At 39.2% G+C, this 19,234-nt stretch overlaps 1 protein-coding gene across 2 annotated transcripts in view; it reads right to left on the bottom strand.

Annotated features, from left to right (window-relative positions):
- Positions 1-19,234, bottom strand: part of RNF128 (ring finger protein 128) — a 99,573-nt gene that overhangs the window by 16,959 nt on the left and 63,380 nt on the right. For both annotated transcript variants that reach the window (XM_032620952.1, XM_032620951.1), the window contains exon 2: positions 17,119-17,366. In XM_032620952.1, coding sequence (XP_032476843.1) covers positions 17,119-17,366 — 248 coding nt within the window. The remainder of the gene's footprint in view (positions 1-17,118; positions 17,367-19,234) is intronic.

The following is a 19,234-nucleotide window of genomic DNA, read 5'->3' as shown; positions in this document are numbered from 1 at the left end:
GTTAGTGTCAGTCCCACTGAAGCCCAGAGTTTGGGAACACTTAACTCTGACTTCAAGGTAGCCATCTTTTGTTTACTGTGGCTTGGAGCAGGAAGCTAGTACTACTTCCTTACATTTATATAGTTATTTTATAATTATTTTTGATATATATTACCTCATTTAATCCTCACAACAATCCCCTAAAGGAGAGGATATTTCCATTTTAACGTTGAGCAAGTGGAGGCTTGGAAGAGTAAAATAACTTGTCCAAAAGGGCATGCAGCCTCTGAATGATAGGGCTGGTACTGGAAGTCTGCTCTTCGTATTCCAAGATTCCATTACGATACAACCATCCAAAACTTTCTCAAGTTTTTCCAACTCCTGGATTCTACGGTCTGTCAAATTGTGGCCAGTCCTTACAGTGAACAGCCAGTAGGCCCACAGGATTCTGGCCCTGGCCTAGATTTCCAAACATCACTACTTTCTTTTCCTATAAAGCATGAGCTATTTCAACACGAAGATGAAAAAAATGCAAATGATACAAAAATAGAGCCAACAAGAGAAAACTGGGCAAGGAAAAAATGTAGTTGATAAGAAGTCTTTGACAATCATTTTGCAACCTGTCTTTAGAGCACTTCTGATTTAGGTTTAAGTAACAAGCTCTATGACACAACTGGGGAAATGCACTCACAAGGAAGTAATACATCTCTAGTGTATTTACCTGATTATATCTATATAGTCTGATTTCTCATTCCAAAATATTCAACGAAATATAAATGCATGAGTCTCCAGTGCTAGTGTTCATCAATTCATCAGGGATGAATGCTAACTATACAACTTTGATTATATCCAAGACTAATGCAAATTAATCTGAGAGATGGGATTGAACACAAACTTTAAATGTAATGTCCAAGTCTGTGTGAATGAGAAAAGTGGAACTTAAGACCAGAAGATCCAAAAAAAAAAAAAAAAAAAAACCAGAAGATCCTAAGCAAGGGACTTGATTATGAAGCAGCCGTAGAATTTTTAAAAATCCTTTAAAGGGCAATTTGAATATTTCCAATAACTCTTACCAAGCTTTTATAAAGAAAAGACATTTCTTTCAATACGGAGGAGCGACATGTGGTTTTGTTAAGAAGCACAAACTGTATTTTTAGAACCTGAATAAAGGTCACTTTTAAAACTGCCATCAGTACTCAAACTATTTCACTGTCACACTGATAGCAGGAGTTCCCAAGATGCATCCATTCCTCTAAAAACTGACATATGAGAACAAAATTAAGACCAAGTAGTTTATATTAAATATATGTTTGGGTAATTTTGTTTAAGTCAAACTTCTGGCTTTAACATTTAAAGAGAATATGCCCCAATGCAAACTTTAATTTATATTTGATTCCTTAAAAAACAGAACTTCAAGAGTATATCTACTTTGTTACACAAATTACTTTGGACACCTTTTCAGTACCTCTCCACCATATCAGAATTCTCCCCTACCCTATAAATTCCAATAGCACATTGTTTCTACCTCTTATATTCTGTAGTTGTATTATTCACGTGTCTTTTTCTCCTAGTAGATTGTGAGTAGGTGGAAGACTGGTCCTTAATCATTTAAAAAAAATTCCCATAATGCCTAGTAGTTGCTCAAAGAATAGCTTCTGAGTTTAGAAACACAGATTTTCACGATTTTCTCATCTAAGTTTGACTCATTAAAAGCTTCTATTCTATCAAATCTGGGAAAATAAAGGTTTAGAGAACACGTATTGGGCCCCTGCCATGCGTCAGGTTTAACCTTAAGCTTTTTACATGTGTCATCTTGTTTAAACATTAACAACCTTATGGAATAGGTATTTTAATATCCAAACTTTATGGACAAGAAAAGGTTCTGAAGCTTGACTAAAGTCCAGGCAGCTGGTTAGTTGCAGAGCTGCTATTCAATTCAAGCCCAGGTTCTATGTGGCTTTAAAGCCCATGATCTCTCCACTATAGCACACTTCCTCCACTGTGTAACAGCAAAGAAGCCTTTAAAGGGCTTCACATTCCTTGTGAAGAAGATAAATGAAAGAAATAAGAAAAAAAACCCTCAAAGTTAGCTATTATCCAATCTTCAAATCCTTCCTCAACTGGCTACTTACTGTGATTTGGGGATCTCATATATATATATATATTTTTTTTTAATAAACTTATTTTTGGCTGTGTTGGGTCTTCGTTGCTGTGCGTGGGCTTTCTCTGGTTGCAGCGAGTGGGGGCTACTCTTTGTTGTAGCACGCGGGCTCAGTAGCTGTGGCTCGCAGGCTCTAGAACTCAGGCTGAGTAGTTGTGGCACACGGGCTTATTTGCTCCGCATCACGTGGGATCTTCCCGGACCAGGGCTCGAACCCGTGTCTCCTGTATTGGCAAGTGGATTCCTAACCACTGCGCCACCAGGGAAGCCCTGGGGAGCTCTTTTAAACAGGTATTTTATATCAACAGACTCTACCCACCTCTCCCCAATCCTAAGAGATACCTGGTCTAAGAATATTTGGCAGAGTAGAAGATTGATTCAAAGCATCTTGGTTTTTCGCCAATTTTCTCAACAGAAGCTTAATGCCATTAGTCTATTCAAAAGCTGGGATGGTTCTAGTCACTGAAGAATTTCAGCTATATAGTTGTTTTGTTTCTGAGTGACACTTTAAGTGGACTGAAAATGAAGAGTCAGGTCAATTCTTACCCTATATTACAATGTTCAATTTTTAAATTACAGTGAACTCAAAGATATTTTACCTAGTTCATCTGTGAATTTATATCAAACTAAGTAAAATAAATGTTTTAGTCTGGTTATTTGTCACCTGGGTTTTGGTCCCACGGCATTCAGCTTTTAGTTTAACTGAAACCCACATGAATAACACTAGGCACGTAGTCAAACCTAATTACTTGATGGTGGGGGGAGGGAGCGGATTGGGGTATGTAAAAGCAAGAAAAGAGGGTAGATATAAGCAAACTATATTTCCCTGTTCTTAAGTCACCACTTTTTTAAAAAATTTATTTTTGGCTCCGTTGGGTCTTCGTTGCTGTGCACAGGCTTTCTCTAGTTGCACTGAGTGGGGGCTACTCTTTGTTGTGGTGTGCGGGCTTCTCATTGTGGTGGCTTCTCTTGTTGTGGAGGACGGGCTCTAGGCACGCGGGATTCAGTAGTTATGGCGCGCGGGCTTAGGTGCTCCGTGACATGTGGGATCTTCCTGGCCCAGGGCTTGAACCCAGGTCCCCTGCATTGGCAGGCAGATTCTTAACCACTGCGCCACCAGGAAAGTCCCTCACCACTTTTTTAAAATAAAAATTTTCATAAAAATTTGGCTCGGAATTTATAAAACAGAATACTTAAAATCAAGGATTATAATAAGAGGATTCTTTTCTTCAGATACATTCCTGTGAACAAAATCAAAGTTTGAGTGATGTGGCTGTTTAGATATATGAGAACTGAGAGAAATCTGCTTTTTTCCCCAGCAAAAACCTAGGCATGGAATCACTGTATTGTACACCTGAAACTAATATAATACTGTATGTCAATTATACTTCAATTAAAAATGATAAAGCCCAAAACAACCTCTGTATAATATCTGAATGAGAGTATTCCTAAAGGAAAGAGGAGGTGCAGATTATAGAACAGCTTCCCATAAGTCTATGGAACTACAGAAATAGGAGTACAGACCACCTACACAAAGGTGATCCCTGTGAACAGTGTGAGGAAATGCACTGTAAGGAAGAGCAGTCAGAAAAGGGGGAATTTACCCTAAGAGATAGGTTATGACTCAGATTATAGCATTTTTCAAAGAAAGACAATCAAAACCTTTATTAGAGTAAGTGAATATTTTAAAAAATCCCGACAGACCCATTTTAAGAGCTTCCTTTTGTCCAGTGAGAAAGTCAGAGAAAGACTATAAAACCAGGTCCTACTCAGACGAGAATTTGTTTAATCTGCTCTTCTTATACAAGAGCCAAAGCAGTGGTTTTGTAAAGGGCTCTAAATCTCAAATTCAGGCAGGAACAGATACATACAAATGCACCAACTACAAATATGTATATATTGATAGTGGTACAGCATGCAGACACCTGGTAAGTCTTCCAGTTAATTTCATATACTAGGACAGTAGAGAAAATTTAATGTAACCAGAAATGTTTCAGATAGTTTTTAGTCATGCTTTAAGTTCAAGGACAAATTTTAAGATATTAATGTAGCTAAGTTCTTCCTCATCTGAGACCACACAGGAGTGCTATCTCTTTGGCAGCAAAGTATAAGGACATGTGTTACATATCTCTGCCCAGGAAGCCAATTTGAGTCTCAGGATCTGAGGCTCAGATGGGGGACTGGTCACTAGATAATTCTGCTAGCAGTTGGCCATGCTGCTCCAAACTCAGGACCCAAACAACAAAACCAGGTGCATATTATTTATCCTGATTGTTGCTCCAGATGTGTATAACAAAATCATCAATCACTAACATAAAGAACACTTTGACTCATTTATTTTGTAACTGGAAGTCTGTACCTTTTAATCTCCCTCACCTATTTCTCTCCTCCCCCCACTGCCCCCCACCTCTGGCAACCACCTGTTTGTTCTCTGTTTCTATTTGGTCATGTTTGTTCATTTGTTTTGTTCTTTAGAGTCCACATATAAGTGAAATCATACAGTATTTGTCTTTCTCTGTCTGACTTATTTCACTTAGCATAATATCTTCTAGATCCATTCATGTCGCAAATGGTTAAGATTTCATTTTTTTATGGCTGAGTAATATTCCATTGTACACAGCGAGATAAAGAGGCACAAATTTCAGTTACAAAATAAATGAGTCACCGGTATGAAATGCACAGTGTGTGGAATACGGTCAATAATTATGTAATATCTTTTTATGGTAACAAATGACAACTAGACAATCATGGTGATCATTTTCAAATGCATAGAAATATTGAATCACTGTGTTACATACCAGGAACTAACATAGCGTGGTAGGTCAATTATATTTCGAAAACAAACAAACTTGGGACTTCCCTGGCCGTCCAATGGTTAAGACGCCGCGCTTCCACTGCAGGGGGCGCAGGTTCGATCCCTGGTCGTGGAACTAAAATCCCACATGCCACGTGGCGCAGGCAAAAACCAACCAAACAAACTTACAGAAAAAGAGATCAGATTTGTGACTACCAGAGGCGGATGGTGGGGGAAGGGGGAATTAGATGAAGGTAGTCAAAAGCTACAAACTTGCAATTATAAGATAAGTAAGTACTAGGGATATAATGTTCAACATGACAAGTATAATTAACACTGCTATATATTATAAATGAAAGTTATTAAGAGAGTAACTCCTAGGAGTTCTCATCACAAGGGAAAAGATATTTTTTTCTATTTCTTTAATGTGTATCTACACGAGACGATGGATGTTCCCTAAACCTACTGTGTTAATCATTTCAGGATGTATGTAAGTCAAATCATTGTGTTGTACACCTTAAACTTATACAGTGCTATAAGTCAATTATATCTCAATAAAACTGGAAGAAAACAGAAAAGCAAACAAAACAAAACAAACAACATAAAACCATTTGACGACCACATTCCCAGGGTTGGCCAAGGGCCAAGCATGGTTTCCTTGGAGACTTTCAAGGAGTAAGCAGCTAGACCTACTATGTTGTCTCTTTCCTTACAATCTACTCTCTCTCTCAATCATGGTCTTTTTAACAACAAAACAGTCATTTTGGGCTTTTACAATTAGTACAGCATTTATATATAAGGTAAGCAAGAACAACATAACCATATCTAATACTTGCAGAAGGCAATGAAGGATGAAAATAGGCTCAAAGAAATAATTCTTCCAATCTATAAGACCATTTAAAACATCTTTATATTGATGTACCAATTTAATTATCTCTTTACTCCCTTGACCTATGGCCACTTGAACTTTGAGATAAACTTGTACAGAGCTATTTAAAGTAATGAACTATATCTAATTCTTCCTCAGGCCAGTCACTCTCCATTGGTATCACATCCTGGGGAGGTTTTAGTTCAGCTTCCCAATACATTTCATTATCATAAGATGTATTTATATAAGGCAGTTGAACCTTACCAACAATACCAGTATTACACCATATCACAGTATGGTTATGATACAGTTTCATCTGGTTACAAAAGAAGTCAGGAAGTATCACAGAAGTGTTGTGATAAATCTTAAATCTTCCTAGAAGAAACTGTTCTTTGCCCACATACCAGATATTATTATGGACAAGTGTTACCACCAGTGGTGATGATTCTGTCATTTCTAGGTTCCATGTTAGCTGAGGACAAAGTCAATCATTTGTCTCAACTCACACTATTATACAGTTTTCCCATTGACTGTTGTGCAGAAAGGCTGTCTCCCTCCCATGGGGAATACATGGGTATCGTTCAGTATTATTCCTATTCCTATAACTCATCTTATTTTGGTCCATCCTTTGGGAGAGGTGAGTCAGCGATCAGCAATGTAAGTTACAATTTCACCCAGAAAGTTTGTGGCTCTGCATGTGTCTCAAAGATGCTCTTCCTGGGGCTTCCCTGGTGGCGCAGTGGTTGACAGTCTGCCTGCCAATGCAGGGGACACGGGTTCGAGCCCTGGTCTGGGAGGATCCCACATGCCATGGAGCGACTGGGCCCGTGAGCCACAACTACTGAGCCTGCGCGTCTGGAGCCTGTGCCCCACAACAAGAGAGGCCGCGACAGTGAAAGGCCCACACACCGCGATGAAGAGTAGTCCCCGCTTGCCGCAACTAGGGAAAGCCCTCGCACAGAAACGAAGACCCAACACAGCCAAAAATATAAATAAATAAATAAATAAATTTATTTTTTAAAAAAAAGATGCTCTTCCTGAACTTCCATAACTAAAAATGGAAGGTCATTACCCCATGACTACTTGGGTCCCCATTTGGAGTAAAATAGTTAACAGACCCTGTTGTGTCAGAGTATACGCTCTTTCCAAGTGTTGAGTGCTAACATCCTCTAGCATTATGTATTGGGTCTGTGTGACCATATTACTAAGTTTTCATCAGCTTTCCAAGTGGATTCCCATTCTTTTCTCTGCTCTTGGAAGATGATTCCTACCAATCTATTTCAGAGAGTAACTTCTTTTCTTCTGAAAGACAGTTTTCATTAAAAGTAAATTCAGCTTGTTCCATTATATGAAGGCCACCTTCTCTTTCACCTACAGCCCTGTTTTGTTTCACTGGCCAATGTTTAATCCAACACATACCTTGTTTCCACTGAGTATTGACTGCTTGAGTAAGGTTAAGGTACACGCACTATATCCCAAAAATGCTGGGTGTCTCATGCCAGAGTCAAGTGGATAATGGTGACTCCCAAACTCAGTTTAGTTTGAGCATGCCAGAAGGTTTTCCATAATCTTCATTGTCTTAGGTTAGGGTTGTTCACAGTGAAGACATGAATCCACCATATAATGCCTAATATGTTATTTTCATTTACAACCCATTGATATTTTTCATCTTGTTTAAAAGCTTTCTATCCACAAAAACAGGGATGATGTGTGTTCTGACACATCATACTACGGAATGTCAGGCATACGACCACTATATGCTGTCCATTATAATTGGGCATTATGGTCATCAAAATTTATGGTTATACATTTATCAGTTTGCCTGACATTATCTACTATGTGTCATAATGGTTCAGAGGGAAGACACTCCTGAACATTCTAATGAATTTTAACAAAGGTAAATTTTCATTACTCAGTTTCAGTATTATTTTTACCAGCAAAATGGGTACAATGCAGTTAAATATTTAGTGATAGTTATAACCATCATACGCATCAAGCTTTATGTTTTTTTTTTTGCGGTACGCGGGCCTCTCACTGTTGTGGCCTCTCCCTTTGTGGAGCACAGGCTCCGGAAGCGCAGGCTCAGCGGCCATGGCTCACGGGCCCAGCTGCTCTGCGGCATGTGGGATCTTCCCGGACCAGGGCACGAACCCATGTCCCCTGCCTCAGCAGGCGGACTCTCAACCACTGCGCCACCAGGGAAGCCCAAGCTTTATGTTTTAAAAATAAGAAGTCAGGAAAATTAAATAATATGTAAATGACATTTCAGCACTCTCAAGTATATGCAAGCAAAAGCGATTATCAGTCATATATTTAATCCTTTAGTCACCAAAGGATAAACAGATACAACCCATTAAGGAGTGGAAAATGCCCTCTCAAAAGCCTTCTCTAAAAGGTGAGAAGTTTTTAAATTTAATTTTACTTTTTTATACAGCAGGTTCTTATTAGTCATCAATTTTATACACATCAATGTATACATGTCAATCCCAATCGCCCAATTCATCACACCACCACCACCACCCTGCCGCCACTTTCCCCTCTTGGTGTCCATACGTTTGTTCTCTACATCTGTGTCTCAATTTCTGCCCTGCAAAACGGTTCATCTGTACCCTTTTTCTAGGTTCCACATATACACGTTAATATACGATACTTGTTTTTCTCTTTCTGACGTACTTCACCCTGTATGACAGTCTCTAGATCCATCCACATCTCTACAAATGACCCAATTTCGTTCCTTTTTATGGCTGAGTAATATTCCATTGTATATATGTACCACATCTTCTTTATCCATTCATCTGTCAATGGGCATTTAGGTTGCTTCCATGAGCTGGCTATTGTAAATAGTGCAGCAATGAACATTGGGGTGCATGTGTCTTTTTGAATTATGGTTTTCTCTGGGTATATGCCCAGCAGTGAGATTGCTGGATCATTTGGTAATTCTATTTTTAGTTCTTTGAGGAACCTCCATACTGTTCTCCATAGTGGCTGTATCAATTTACATTCCCACCAACAGTGCAAGAGGGTTCCCTTTTCTCCACACCCTCTCCAGCATTTGTTGTTTGTAGATTTTCTGATGATGGCCATTCTAACTGGTGTGAGGTGATACCTCATTGTAGTTTTGATTTGCATTTCTCTAATAATTAGTGATGTTGAGCAGCTTTTCATGTGCTTCTTGGCCATCTGTATGTCTTCTTTGGAGAAATGTCTATTTAGGTCTTCTGCCCATTTTTGGATTGGATTGTTTGTTTTTTTAATATTGAGCTGCATGAACTGTTTATATATTTTGGAGATTAATCCTTTGTCCATTGATTCATTTGCAAATATTTTCTCCCATTCTGAGGGTTGTCTTTTCGTCTTGTTTATGGTTTCCTTTGCTGTGCAAAAGCTTTGAAGTTTCATTAGGTCCCATTTGTTTATTTTTGTTTTTATTTCCATTACTCTAGGAGGTGGATCAAAAAAGATCTTGCTGTGATTTATGTCAAACAGTGTTCTTCCTATGTTTCCCTCTAAGAGTTTTATAGTGTCTGGTCTTACATTTAGGTCTCTAATGCATTTGAGTTTATTTTTGTGTATGGTGTTAGGGAGTGTTCTAATTTCATTCTTTAACATGTAGCTGTCCAGTTTTCCCAGCACCACTTATTGAAGAGGCTGTCTTTTCTCCATTGTATATCCTTGCCTCCTTTGTCATAGATTAGTTGACTATAGGTGGGTGGGTTTACCTCTGGGCTTTCAATCTTGTTCCATTGATCTATGTGTCTCTTTTTGTGCCACTACCATATTGTCTTGATTACTGTAGCTTGGTAGTATAGCGTGAAGTCAGGGAGTCTGATTCCTCCAGCTCGGTTTTTATCCCTCAAGACTGCTTTGGCTATTCGGGGTGTTTTGTGCCTCCATACAAATTTTAAGATTTTTTGTTCTAGTTCCATAAAAAATGCCATTGGTAATTTGATAGGGATTGCATTGAATCTGTAGATTGCGTTGGATAGTATAATCATTTTCACAATATTGATTCTTCCAATCCAAGAACATGGTATATCTCTCCATCTGTTGGTATCATCTTTAATTTCTTTCGTAAGTGTCTTATAGCTTACTGAATACAGGTCTTTTGTCTCCCTAGGTAGGTTTATTCCTAGGTATTTTATTCTTTTTGTTGCAATGGTAAAAGGGATTGTTTCCTTAACTTCTCTTTCAGATTTTTCATCATTAGTGTATAGGATGCAAGAGATTTCTGTGCACTAATTTTCTATCCTGCAACTTTACCAAATTCACTGATTAGCCCTAGTAGTTTTCTGGTGGCACCTTTAGGATTCTCTATGTATAGTATCATGTCATCTGCACACACTGACAGTTTTGCTTCTTCTTTCCCAATTTGTATTCCTTTTATTTCCTTTTCTTCTCTGATTGCCGTGGCTAGGACTTCCAAAACTATGCTGAATAATAGTGGTGAGAGTGGACATCCTTGTCTTGTTCCTGATCTTAGAGGAAACGCTTTCAGTTTTTCACCATTGAGAATGATGTTTGCTGTGGGTTTGTTGTGTATGGCCTTTATTATGTTGAGGTAGGTTCCCTGTATGCCCACTTTCTGGAGAGTTTTTATCATAAATGGGTGTTGAATTTTGTCAAAAGCTTTTTCTGCATCTATTGAGATGATCATATGGTTTTTCTTCTTCCATTTGTTAATATGGTGTATCACTTTGGTTGACTTGCGTATATTGAAGAGTCCTTGCATCCCTGGGATAAATCCCACTTGATCATGGTGTATGAGCCTTTTAATGTGTTGTTGGACTCTATTTGCTAGTATTTTGTTGAGGATTTTTCTATCTATATTAACCAGTGACGTTGGTCTGTAATTTTCTTTTTTTGTAGTATCTTTGTCTGGTTTCGGTATCAGAGTGATAGTGGCCTCATAGAATGAGTTTGGGAGTGTTCCTTCCTCTGCAGTTTTTCGGAAGAGTTTGAGAAGGATGGGTGTTAGCTCTTCTCTAAAGGTTTGATAGAATTCACCTGTGAAGCCATTTGGTCCTGGACATTTTTTTTTTTTTTTTTTTTTTTTGCGGTACACGGGCCTTTCACTGTTGTGGCCTCTTCCATTGTGGAGCACAGGCTCCACACGCGCAGGCTCAGCAGCCATGGCTCACGGGCCCAGCCGCTCCGTGGTATGTAGGATCTTCCCGGACCGGGGCACAAACCCGTGTACCCTGCATCAGCAGGCGGACTCTCAACCACTGCGCCACCAGGGAAGCCTGGTCCTGGACTTCTGTTTGTTGGAAGATTTTTAATTTCACAATTTCATCACTTGTGATTGGTTTGTTCATAGTTTGTATTTCTTCCTGGTTCAGTCTTGGAAGGTTATACCTTTCTAAGAATTTGTCCGTTTCTTCCAGGTTGTCCATTTTATTGGCATACAGTTACTGGTAGTAGTCTCTCAGGATGCTTTGTATTTCTGCGGTGTCTGTTGTAACTTCTCCTTTTTCTTTCTAATTTTATTGATTTCTGTCCTCTCTTTTTCTTGATGAGTCTGGCTAATGGTTTATCAATTTTGTTTATCTTTTCAAAGAACCAGCTCATAGTAGTATTGATCTTTGCTATAGTTTTCTTAGTTTCTATTCCATTTATTTCTGCTCTGATCTTTATGATTTCTTTCCTTCTGCTAACTTTGGGTTTTGTTTGTTCTTCTTTCTCTAGTTCCTTTCGGTGTAAGGTTACATTGTTTATTTGAGATTTTCCTTGTTTCTTGAGGTAGGCTTGTGTAGCTATAAACTTCCCTCTTAGAAATGCTTTTGCTGCATCCCATAGGTTTTGGATCATCCTGTTTTCATTGTCATTTGTCTCTAGGTATTTTTGACTTCCTCTTTGATTTCTTCAATGATCTCTCGGTTATTTAGTAATGCACTGTTTTGCCTCCATGTGTTTGTGTTTTTTACGTTTGTTTTCCTATAATTCATTTCTAATCTCATAGTGTTGTGGTCAGAAAAGATGCTTGATATGATTTCAATTCTCTTAAATTTACAGGGCTTCCCTGGTGGCGCAGTGGTTGAGAGTCCGCCTGTGAATGCAGGGGACGCGGGTTCGTGCCCCAGTCTGGGAAGATCCCTACATGCCGCGGAGCGGCTGGGCCCGTGAGCCATGGCCGCTGAGCCTGCGCGTCTGGAGCCTGTGCTCCGTGGCGGGGGAGGCTGCAACAGTGACCTGCCGCGACAGTGAGAGGCCCGCGTACCGCAAAAAAAAAAAAAAAAAAAAAAAAAAAAATTTACAGAGGCTTGATTTGTGACCCAAGATGTGATCTATCCTGGACAATGTTCCATGCACACTTGAGAAGAAAGTGTAATCTGCTGTTTTTGGATGGAATGTCCTATAAATATCAATTAAATCTACCTGGTCTATTGTGTCATTTAAAGCTTCTGTTTCCTTATTAATTTTCTGTTTGGATGATCTGTCCATTGGTCTAAGTGAGGTGTTAAAGTCCCCCACTATTATTGTGTTACTGTCAATTTCCTCTTTTAGAGCTGTTAGCAGTTGCCTTATGTATTGAGGTGCTCCTATGTTGGGTGCATATATATTTAAAATTGATATATCTTCTTCTTGGATTGATCCCTTGATCAATATGCAGTGTGCTTCCTTGTCTCTTGTAACATTCTTTATTTTGAAGTCTATTTTATCTGATATGAGTATTGCTACTCCAGCTTTCTTCTGATTTCCATTTGCATGGAATATCTTTTTCCATCCCCTCACTTTCAGTCTGTATGTGTCCCTAGGTCTGAAGTGGGTCTCTTGTAGACAGCATATATATGGGTCTTGTTTTTGTATCCATTCAGCAAGGCTATGTCTTTTGGTTGGAGCATTTAATCCATTTCTGTTTAAGGTAATTATCGATATGTATGTTCCTATGACAATTTTCTTAATTGTTTTGGGTTGTTTTTTTTTTCTTTTTTCGGTACGCGGGCCTCTCACTGTTGTGGCCTCTCATGCTGCGGAGCACAGGCCTCGGACGTGCAGGCTCAGTGGCCATGGCTCACGGACCCAGGAACTCTGCGGCATGTGGGATCTTCCCGGACCAGGGCACAAACTCGTGTCCCCCACATCAGCAGAAAGACTCCCAACCAGTGCGCCACCAGGGAAGCCCCTGGGTTTGTTTTTGTAGGTCCTTTTCTTCTCTTGTGTTTCCCACTTAGAGAAGTTCCTTTAGCATTTGTTGTAGAGCTGATTTGGTGGTGCTGAATTCTCTTAGCTTTTGCTTGTCTGTAAAGCTTTTGATTTCTCCATCGAATGTGAATGAGATCCTTGCCGGGTAGAGTAATCTTCGTTGTAGGTTCTTCCCTTTCATCACTTTAAGTATATCATGCCACTCCGTTCTGGCTTGTACACTTTCTGCTGAGAAATCAGCTGTTAACCTTATGGGAGTTCCCTTGCATGTTATTTGTCATTTTTCCCTTGCTGCTTTCAATAATTTGTCTTTAATTTTTGCCAATTTGATCACTATGTGTCTTGGCGTGTTTCTCCTTGGGTTTATCCTGTATGGGACTCACTGTGCTTCCTGGACTTGGGTGGCTATTTCCTTTCATATGTTAGGGACGTTTTCAACTATAATCTCTTCAAATATTTTCTCTGGTCCTTTCTCTCTTCTCCTTCTGGCACCCCTATAATGCAAATGTTGTTGTGTTTAATGTTGTCCCAGAGGTCTCATAGGCTGTCTTCATTTCTTTTAATTCTTTTTTTCTTTATTCTGTTCTGTGGCAGTGAATTCCACCCTTCTGCCTTCCAGGTCACTTATCCATTCTTCTGCCTCAGTTATTCTGCTATTGATTCCTTCTAGTGTAGTTTTCATTTGTTATTGTATTGTTCATCTCTGTTTGTTTGTTCTTTAATTCTTCTAGGTCTTTGTTAAACATTTCTTGCATCTTCTCGATCTTTGCCTCCATTCTTTTTCTGAGGTCCTGGATCATCTTCACTATCGTTATTCTGAATTCTTTTTCTGGAAGGTTGCCTATCTCCACTTCTATTAGTTGTTTTTCTGGGGTTTTATCTTGTTCCTTTATCTGGTAGATAGCCCTCAGCCTTTTCATCTTGTCTATCTTTCTGTGAATGTGGTTTTTGTTCCACAGGCTGCAGGATTGTAGTTCTTCCTTCTGCTGTCTGCCCTCTGGTAGATGAGGATATCTAAGAGGCTTGTGCAAGTTTCCTGATGGGAGGGACTGGTGGTGGGTAGAGCTGACTGTTGCTTTGGTGGGCAGAGCTCTGTAAAACTTTAATCCGCTTGTCTGATGATGGGTGGGGCTGGGTTCCCTCCCTGTTGGTTGTTTGGCCTGAGGCATTGCAACACTTGAGCCTACCTGGGCTGTTTGGTGGGGCTAGTGGTGGACTCTGGGAGGGCTCACGCCAAGGAGTACTTCCCAGAGCTCCTGCCACCAGTGTCCTTGTCCCCACGGTGAGCCACAGCCACTGCCCACCTCTGCAGGAGACCCTCCAACACTAGCAGGTAGGTCTGGTTCAGTCTCCTATGGGGTCACTGCTCCTTCCCCTGGGTCCCAATACACACACTACTTTGTGTGTGCCCTGGAAGAGTGGAGTCTCTGTTTCCCCCAATCCTGTCTATGTCCTGCAGTCAAATCCCACTAGCATTCAAAGTCTGATTCTCTAGGAATTCCTCCTCCCGTTGCCAGACCCCCAGGTTGGGAAGCTCGATGTGGGGCTCAGAACCTTCACTCCAGTGGGTGGACTTCTGTGGTACAGGTGTTCTCCAGTCTGTGAGTCACCCACCCAGCAGTTATGGGATTTGATTTTACTGTGACTGCGCCCCTCCTACCGTCTCATTGTGGCTTCTCCTTTGTCTTTGGATGTGGGGTATCATTTTTGGTGATTTCCAGTGCCTTTCTGTCGATGATTGTCCAGCAGCTAGCTGTGATTCTGATGTTCTCACAAGAGGGAGTGAGAGCACGTCCTTCTACTCTGCCATCTTGGTTCAGTACTGGTGAGGTGAGAAGTTTTAATGCTATTCTTAACCATGTGTACAGAAGCTGATTTTCTTAAGATATATTATAAAGTATGAAATTTACTTGAGTGATGAGACCGGAGTCAAATATCCAATGGAGCTTGTGCAACACCAGACAGTTCTTTATAAACTGTATTACTTGCTTATGGGTTTTAATGCCACATTAATAGATTTAATATAGCACTTGGCGTACAGAAATACATACCCCACCATGAACATGCACAAACCAAACACTCTTGTCACTGTAACTATAAACTTTGAACCAAACACTCTTGTCATTGTAACTGTAACATTTGAATAGTTCATCATACTGGATACCAATTTCTTTTCAACTTCAGAGATAAAATCAGCACTATATACAAATGCCAAATATTAACACAGTGTGAGACTATTGAATGGCCTGGCACAGGAATTTTAAACATCCTTTTGACTACAGCTAGTAACGGGCTGAACCTGCCACCAGTGTGATAAGCTGCTTCTCTAAGGAGAAGTACAGAAGTCAATTAACTTTAAACATTGAGATAATCATCACTCATTACCACCTGCTGGTGTCTAAATCTTTACAAAGGTTTTAGAACACGATTTCAATTTTTCATCTGTTCCCAAATTTAATTAACTTTCTTGCCACATAGAAATCCTCACTGCTTCCCTACTCTCAAATAAATTGGGTTCATCTTTGCTTATTCGAGATAGAGTGCATGAAGTGGCCAGAATTTCACTGCCTTTGGAGGAACTTCTCAGTACATATAAAATACAATCTGGCCTCTACTATATGATCAGCTGAAAGCCTTAAATCCCTACTAATCATTCTGGAGAAGTGGCACACCACTCTGCTGTTGTGTTGAGAATTCTCGAGAAGGAGAGGAGGTTAAGAAATGACGGTGGCATGGACCAGGGTGGAAGCAATGGGAGTGGTGAGAAGTAATCGGATTCTGGATATATAATGAAGGTAGAAAACAACAGGACTTGCTGATGGAGGTTACGCGGGAAGTGAGAGAAAGAGAAGAATAAAGAATTTACTCCAAGGTTTCTGGCCTGGGGTCAAGAGGAGTTCTTCTGAAAATGGAAGCAATTAATAGCATGTTTGGGTGTCTCCAACAACAGAAGACAAGGCAGAGGATATCGGGTATAGACACAGATGCACATAGATGGGTACATGTGGTGGAAGCTTGTGGAAGTACTCTTGATTACTTCAATTTTCTCAGTGGAATAAGATCCAAAATACAAGTTGAGAGTAAAGTTGGAGGACGTGTTGGAGGTTTAAGGAGAAAGGAATATGTATGATTAGTAACCTAGGAAAGGAGAGGAAATTGTTAAGAAAACATGGCATGATTGTTGGGCAGCAGTAAGCAAACTCACTCTGAGTTTGTGATTATAAATTTAAAAATGAGATTAGCCTGTATAGATGCTAATGTTTGTCTCCTACTTCAGCTAAGCAAAGAACTGGCATAGAGTAGGTGGGAAGTAGGATTTAATCAGGGTTGGGTTTTGACAGCAAGTTAACAAAGAGAGAGAAGGGCCAAGGAATCTGAAGACGTACGCATGGGAGTGGCCGTGGAAGTTAAGCTGGGTATGGAAGAGAAGTGAGGATATAAGAGGAATGAGGGGCACTTTAAATGTGGTAGGATCAATGCCACATAACCAGAGGTTCTTCCCTGTTCAATGATGCTTTGGTATTTTTGTTCTATTATTTCTGTACTTTGTACCTGTTTATACATCAGTTGTTAAAATATGGGAGAGATTATGAATATGTGACTCTGTTTGGAGCCTAGTACTATATCATGCACAATTAGATCTTTAAACTTGCCTACTCATGACATTCAGCCTAGTCTCTCTTCCCAGCCCTGCCCTCAAATGCAAATGCACACATGTACAGGCACACACTTACATGTAAAATAACAGTGGTTACCTTTGGGTGGTGACTACAGTTTTGTTGTTGTTGTTATATGGAGTTTTGGGTGAAGGTTTTTTTCTCTTGTACTTTCTAGTTTCTAAATTTTCTATATTGCGTATGAAATGCTTTTGTAATTTAGAAAAAATGTGTAAATGAACATATGTATTTACACCCATATATACTTAAATGCTGGCTGTGCTCCCTAATGAGGTATTAGAAGACTTAACCAGGCAGGATTAAGGCCATAGACAAATTTCAGAAAATAAGAGATTTCAGAGGATAGAAGGTGACATACTTTTAAAAACTACCAGTTTTCACAAAACATATGCATGGATCATTGTCCAGCAAGTGAAGAATATTAAAATGCATGACACTGAATCTACAATTAAAACAGTAAAATATTTTTAAATTGGAAGAAAGGGCCATTACAAACCTGCTTCCTGCTTTGAGCTCTCGCATTCCGTAATCTTCGAGCAGAATAAAAGATAAAATAGCCCACAGTTGCTGCCGTAATAATAAAAAAGGACACAGAAACGAAGAAAATTGAATAGTGATTCACCCAAGGTCCATGTTTTTTCCCTACTTCAATGACCATTGTTACTTGTATGCCTCTTTGAATAGACTGTAGAATTTTTGTGCCTTTCAGATTGCCAATCATGATTGCAACAATGTCTCCTGCACCTGTAAAAGAAAAGGAATTCAGTTTTAGTTTGGTAAAGCATTCTTAGTATAAAAATCCAATTGCTAAAATGATTTTAAATGACACTCAATGAAACATAAACATGCTGAGACTTGGTTACTGATCTTAAGGAACTCATAGTTTAGTAAGGAAGCTATGATATATACAACAAATACCTCCCCTCCCCTCAGGTTTGCCACCTATAATTCAAAAGTATTGGGTTTGGGACCCAATTTGCCTCTTACATGAAGGCTTTCTTAAAGACAAGTAGTTACCTGGATGGTAGGGGATTCTCCTAGAGAATCTGAGATTTGAGAAAGACAAAACTATTTAACTGTATGTTTCCCAATTTATGAAGTGATAGACTATCTCATGAGCTCACTACTAAAATGTATAAGGATCTACATATCAGGATTAGTAATTTGAGACAAATAATGATTACAAGCCCAAATGGACAACCTATATATATGTCCATGTGCCATTTTTCTATATCCTCAAGAGCAATATAAAATTTGTCCAAGATGTTCTAAGGTTTTGCATGGACCTAATCAGGTTAGCAATGAATACAACATGTAAAATTGATAGAAATGTGTTTCTATTCAACCCCAACTAAAGTCAAGTCTGAAGTCAGAATAAACTTATTACTTAGTCTAATCATCTATAAGTCTTAGTCTAAAGGCCAAATCTCTATAACATCTCCCACTTTACCGACTTTATAAATCTTATGATAAAAATAAGGAACAGACATTATCTTTCCCAGTGGTGTGTGAATGTTAGATTACTCTCACCATTCCAACGCTTATCACGGTTTATATTCCTTCTAGTTTAAATGACGTGAGACCAATAATCTTTAGGAAGAGAATAGAGTTCTTTGAATGTTAATAGCATTCACAGAACTCATAGAATTCAAATCAAGAGTACAAACCTTAAATGGCGATGTATATAGCAGAATTATTATGCAAGTAATCCCTTAAGTTTATGGCCCCCAGTGGCCATAGTCTACGAAAGATCAAGATCCTCTTCTCATTTGAAGTTACTAATTCAAAAAATATATTCATAGGGTATTATTAAAGATCCTTAAAGTTCCAAAGACATTATTTTTACATATGACAGCCATTTAGTTAAACCCTTTTATATAACTTTGCTGACTCATTTGCCATTACTCAGTTTGGTAACATTGACGACTCACTCTCTTCCCATTTACATGAGGAAAATCTCAGAAGCAATGGGAAGTGAACGAGGCTGAAAGGTCTTCTTTGCATCTCTTTCCTCTATCAGTATATAATGCAAATAGTCCTAAAGACCTGGCTATTTTGCAAGAGAGAGGCTCATTTTTCTCTTTAATCGGGGGCTTTACATTTCTAGCTTTGGCACTAAAAGCACAGAAATTATTTCAATTCTCTTTTGTCACTATTTGGCTTTTCACTACAAGCCATCTATCAGGAGAATTTCTGGCTATAAAGTTTTGATTAACTATATAACCTAGCGTTCACTTCTGATATTGTAACCTGAATAATTTTTGAAAGCATATATCATTCTAAAAATGAGGTTTGGGAATATATGATAATTTTAAAGATTTCTTTTTAAATCACAGATGTGTCCTTCTAAATGTTTTTGACTAACAGAAGTAAGTTTTCATTCTTTTAGAAGATATGAGGTGGGTGGCAGGGCTGGATGCTCAGGAACACACTGGCCATTGTGGTCAAGTGGAGATTAAAAAACAAGGATACTAGAGAATGGACTTGAGGATATGGGGAAGGGGAAGGGGAAGCTGGGACAAAGTGAGAGAGTGGCATGGACATATATACACTACCAAACGTAAGGTAGATAGCTAGTGGGAAGCAGCCGCATAGCACAGGGAGATCAGCTG

This window comes from Phocoena sinus, chromosome X (genome assembly GCF_008692025.1).
Source record: "Phocoena sinus isolate mPhoSin1 chromosome X, mPhoSin1.pri, whole genome shotgun sequence".
In the NCBI taxonomy this organism is placed as follows: Eukaryota; Metazoa; Chordata; class Mammalia; order Artiodactyla; family Phocoenidae; genus Phocoena; species Phocoena sinus.
The sequence above is the reverse complement of the archived record's forward strand: the minus strand, read 5'-3'. Positions and strand labels throughout refer to the sequence as shown.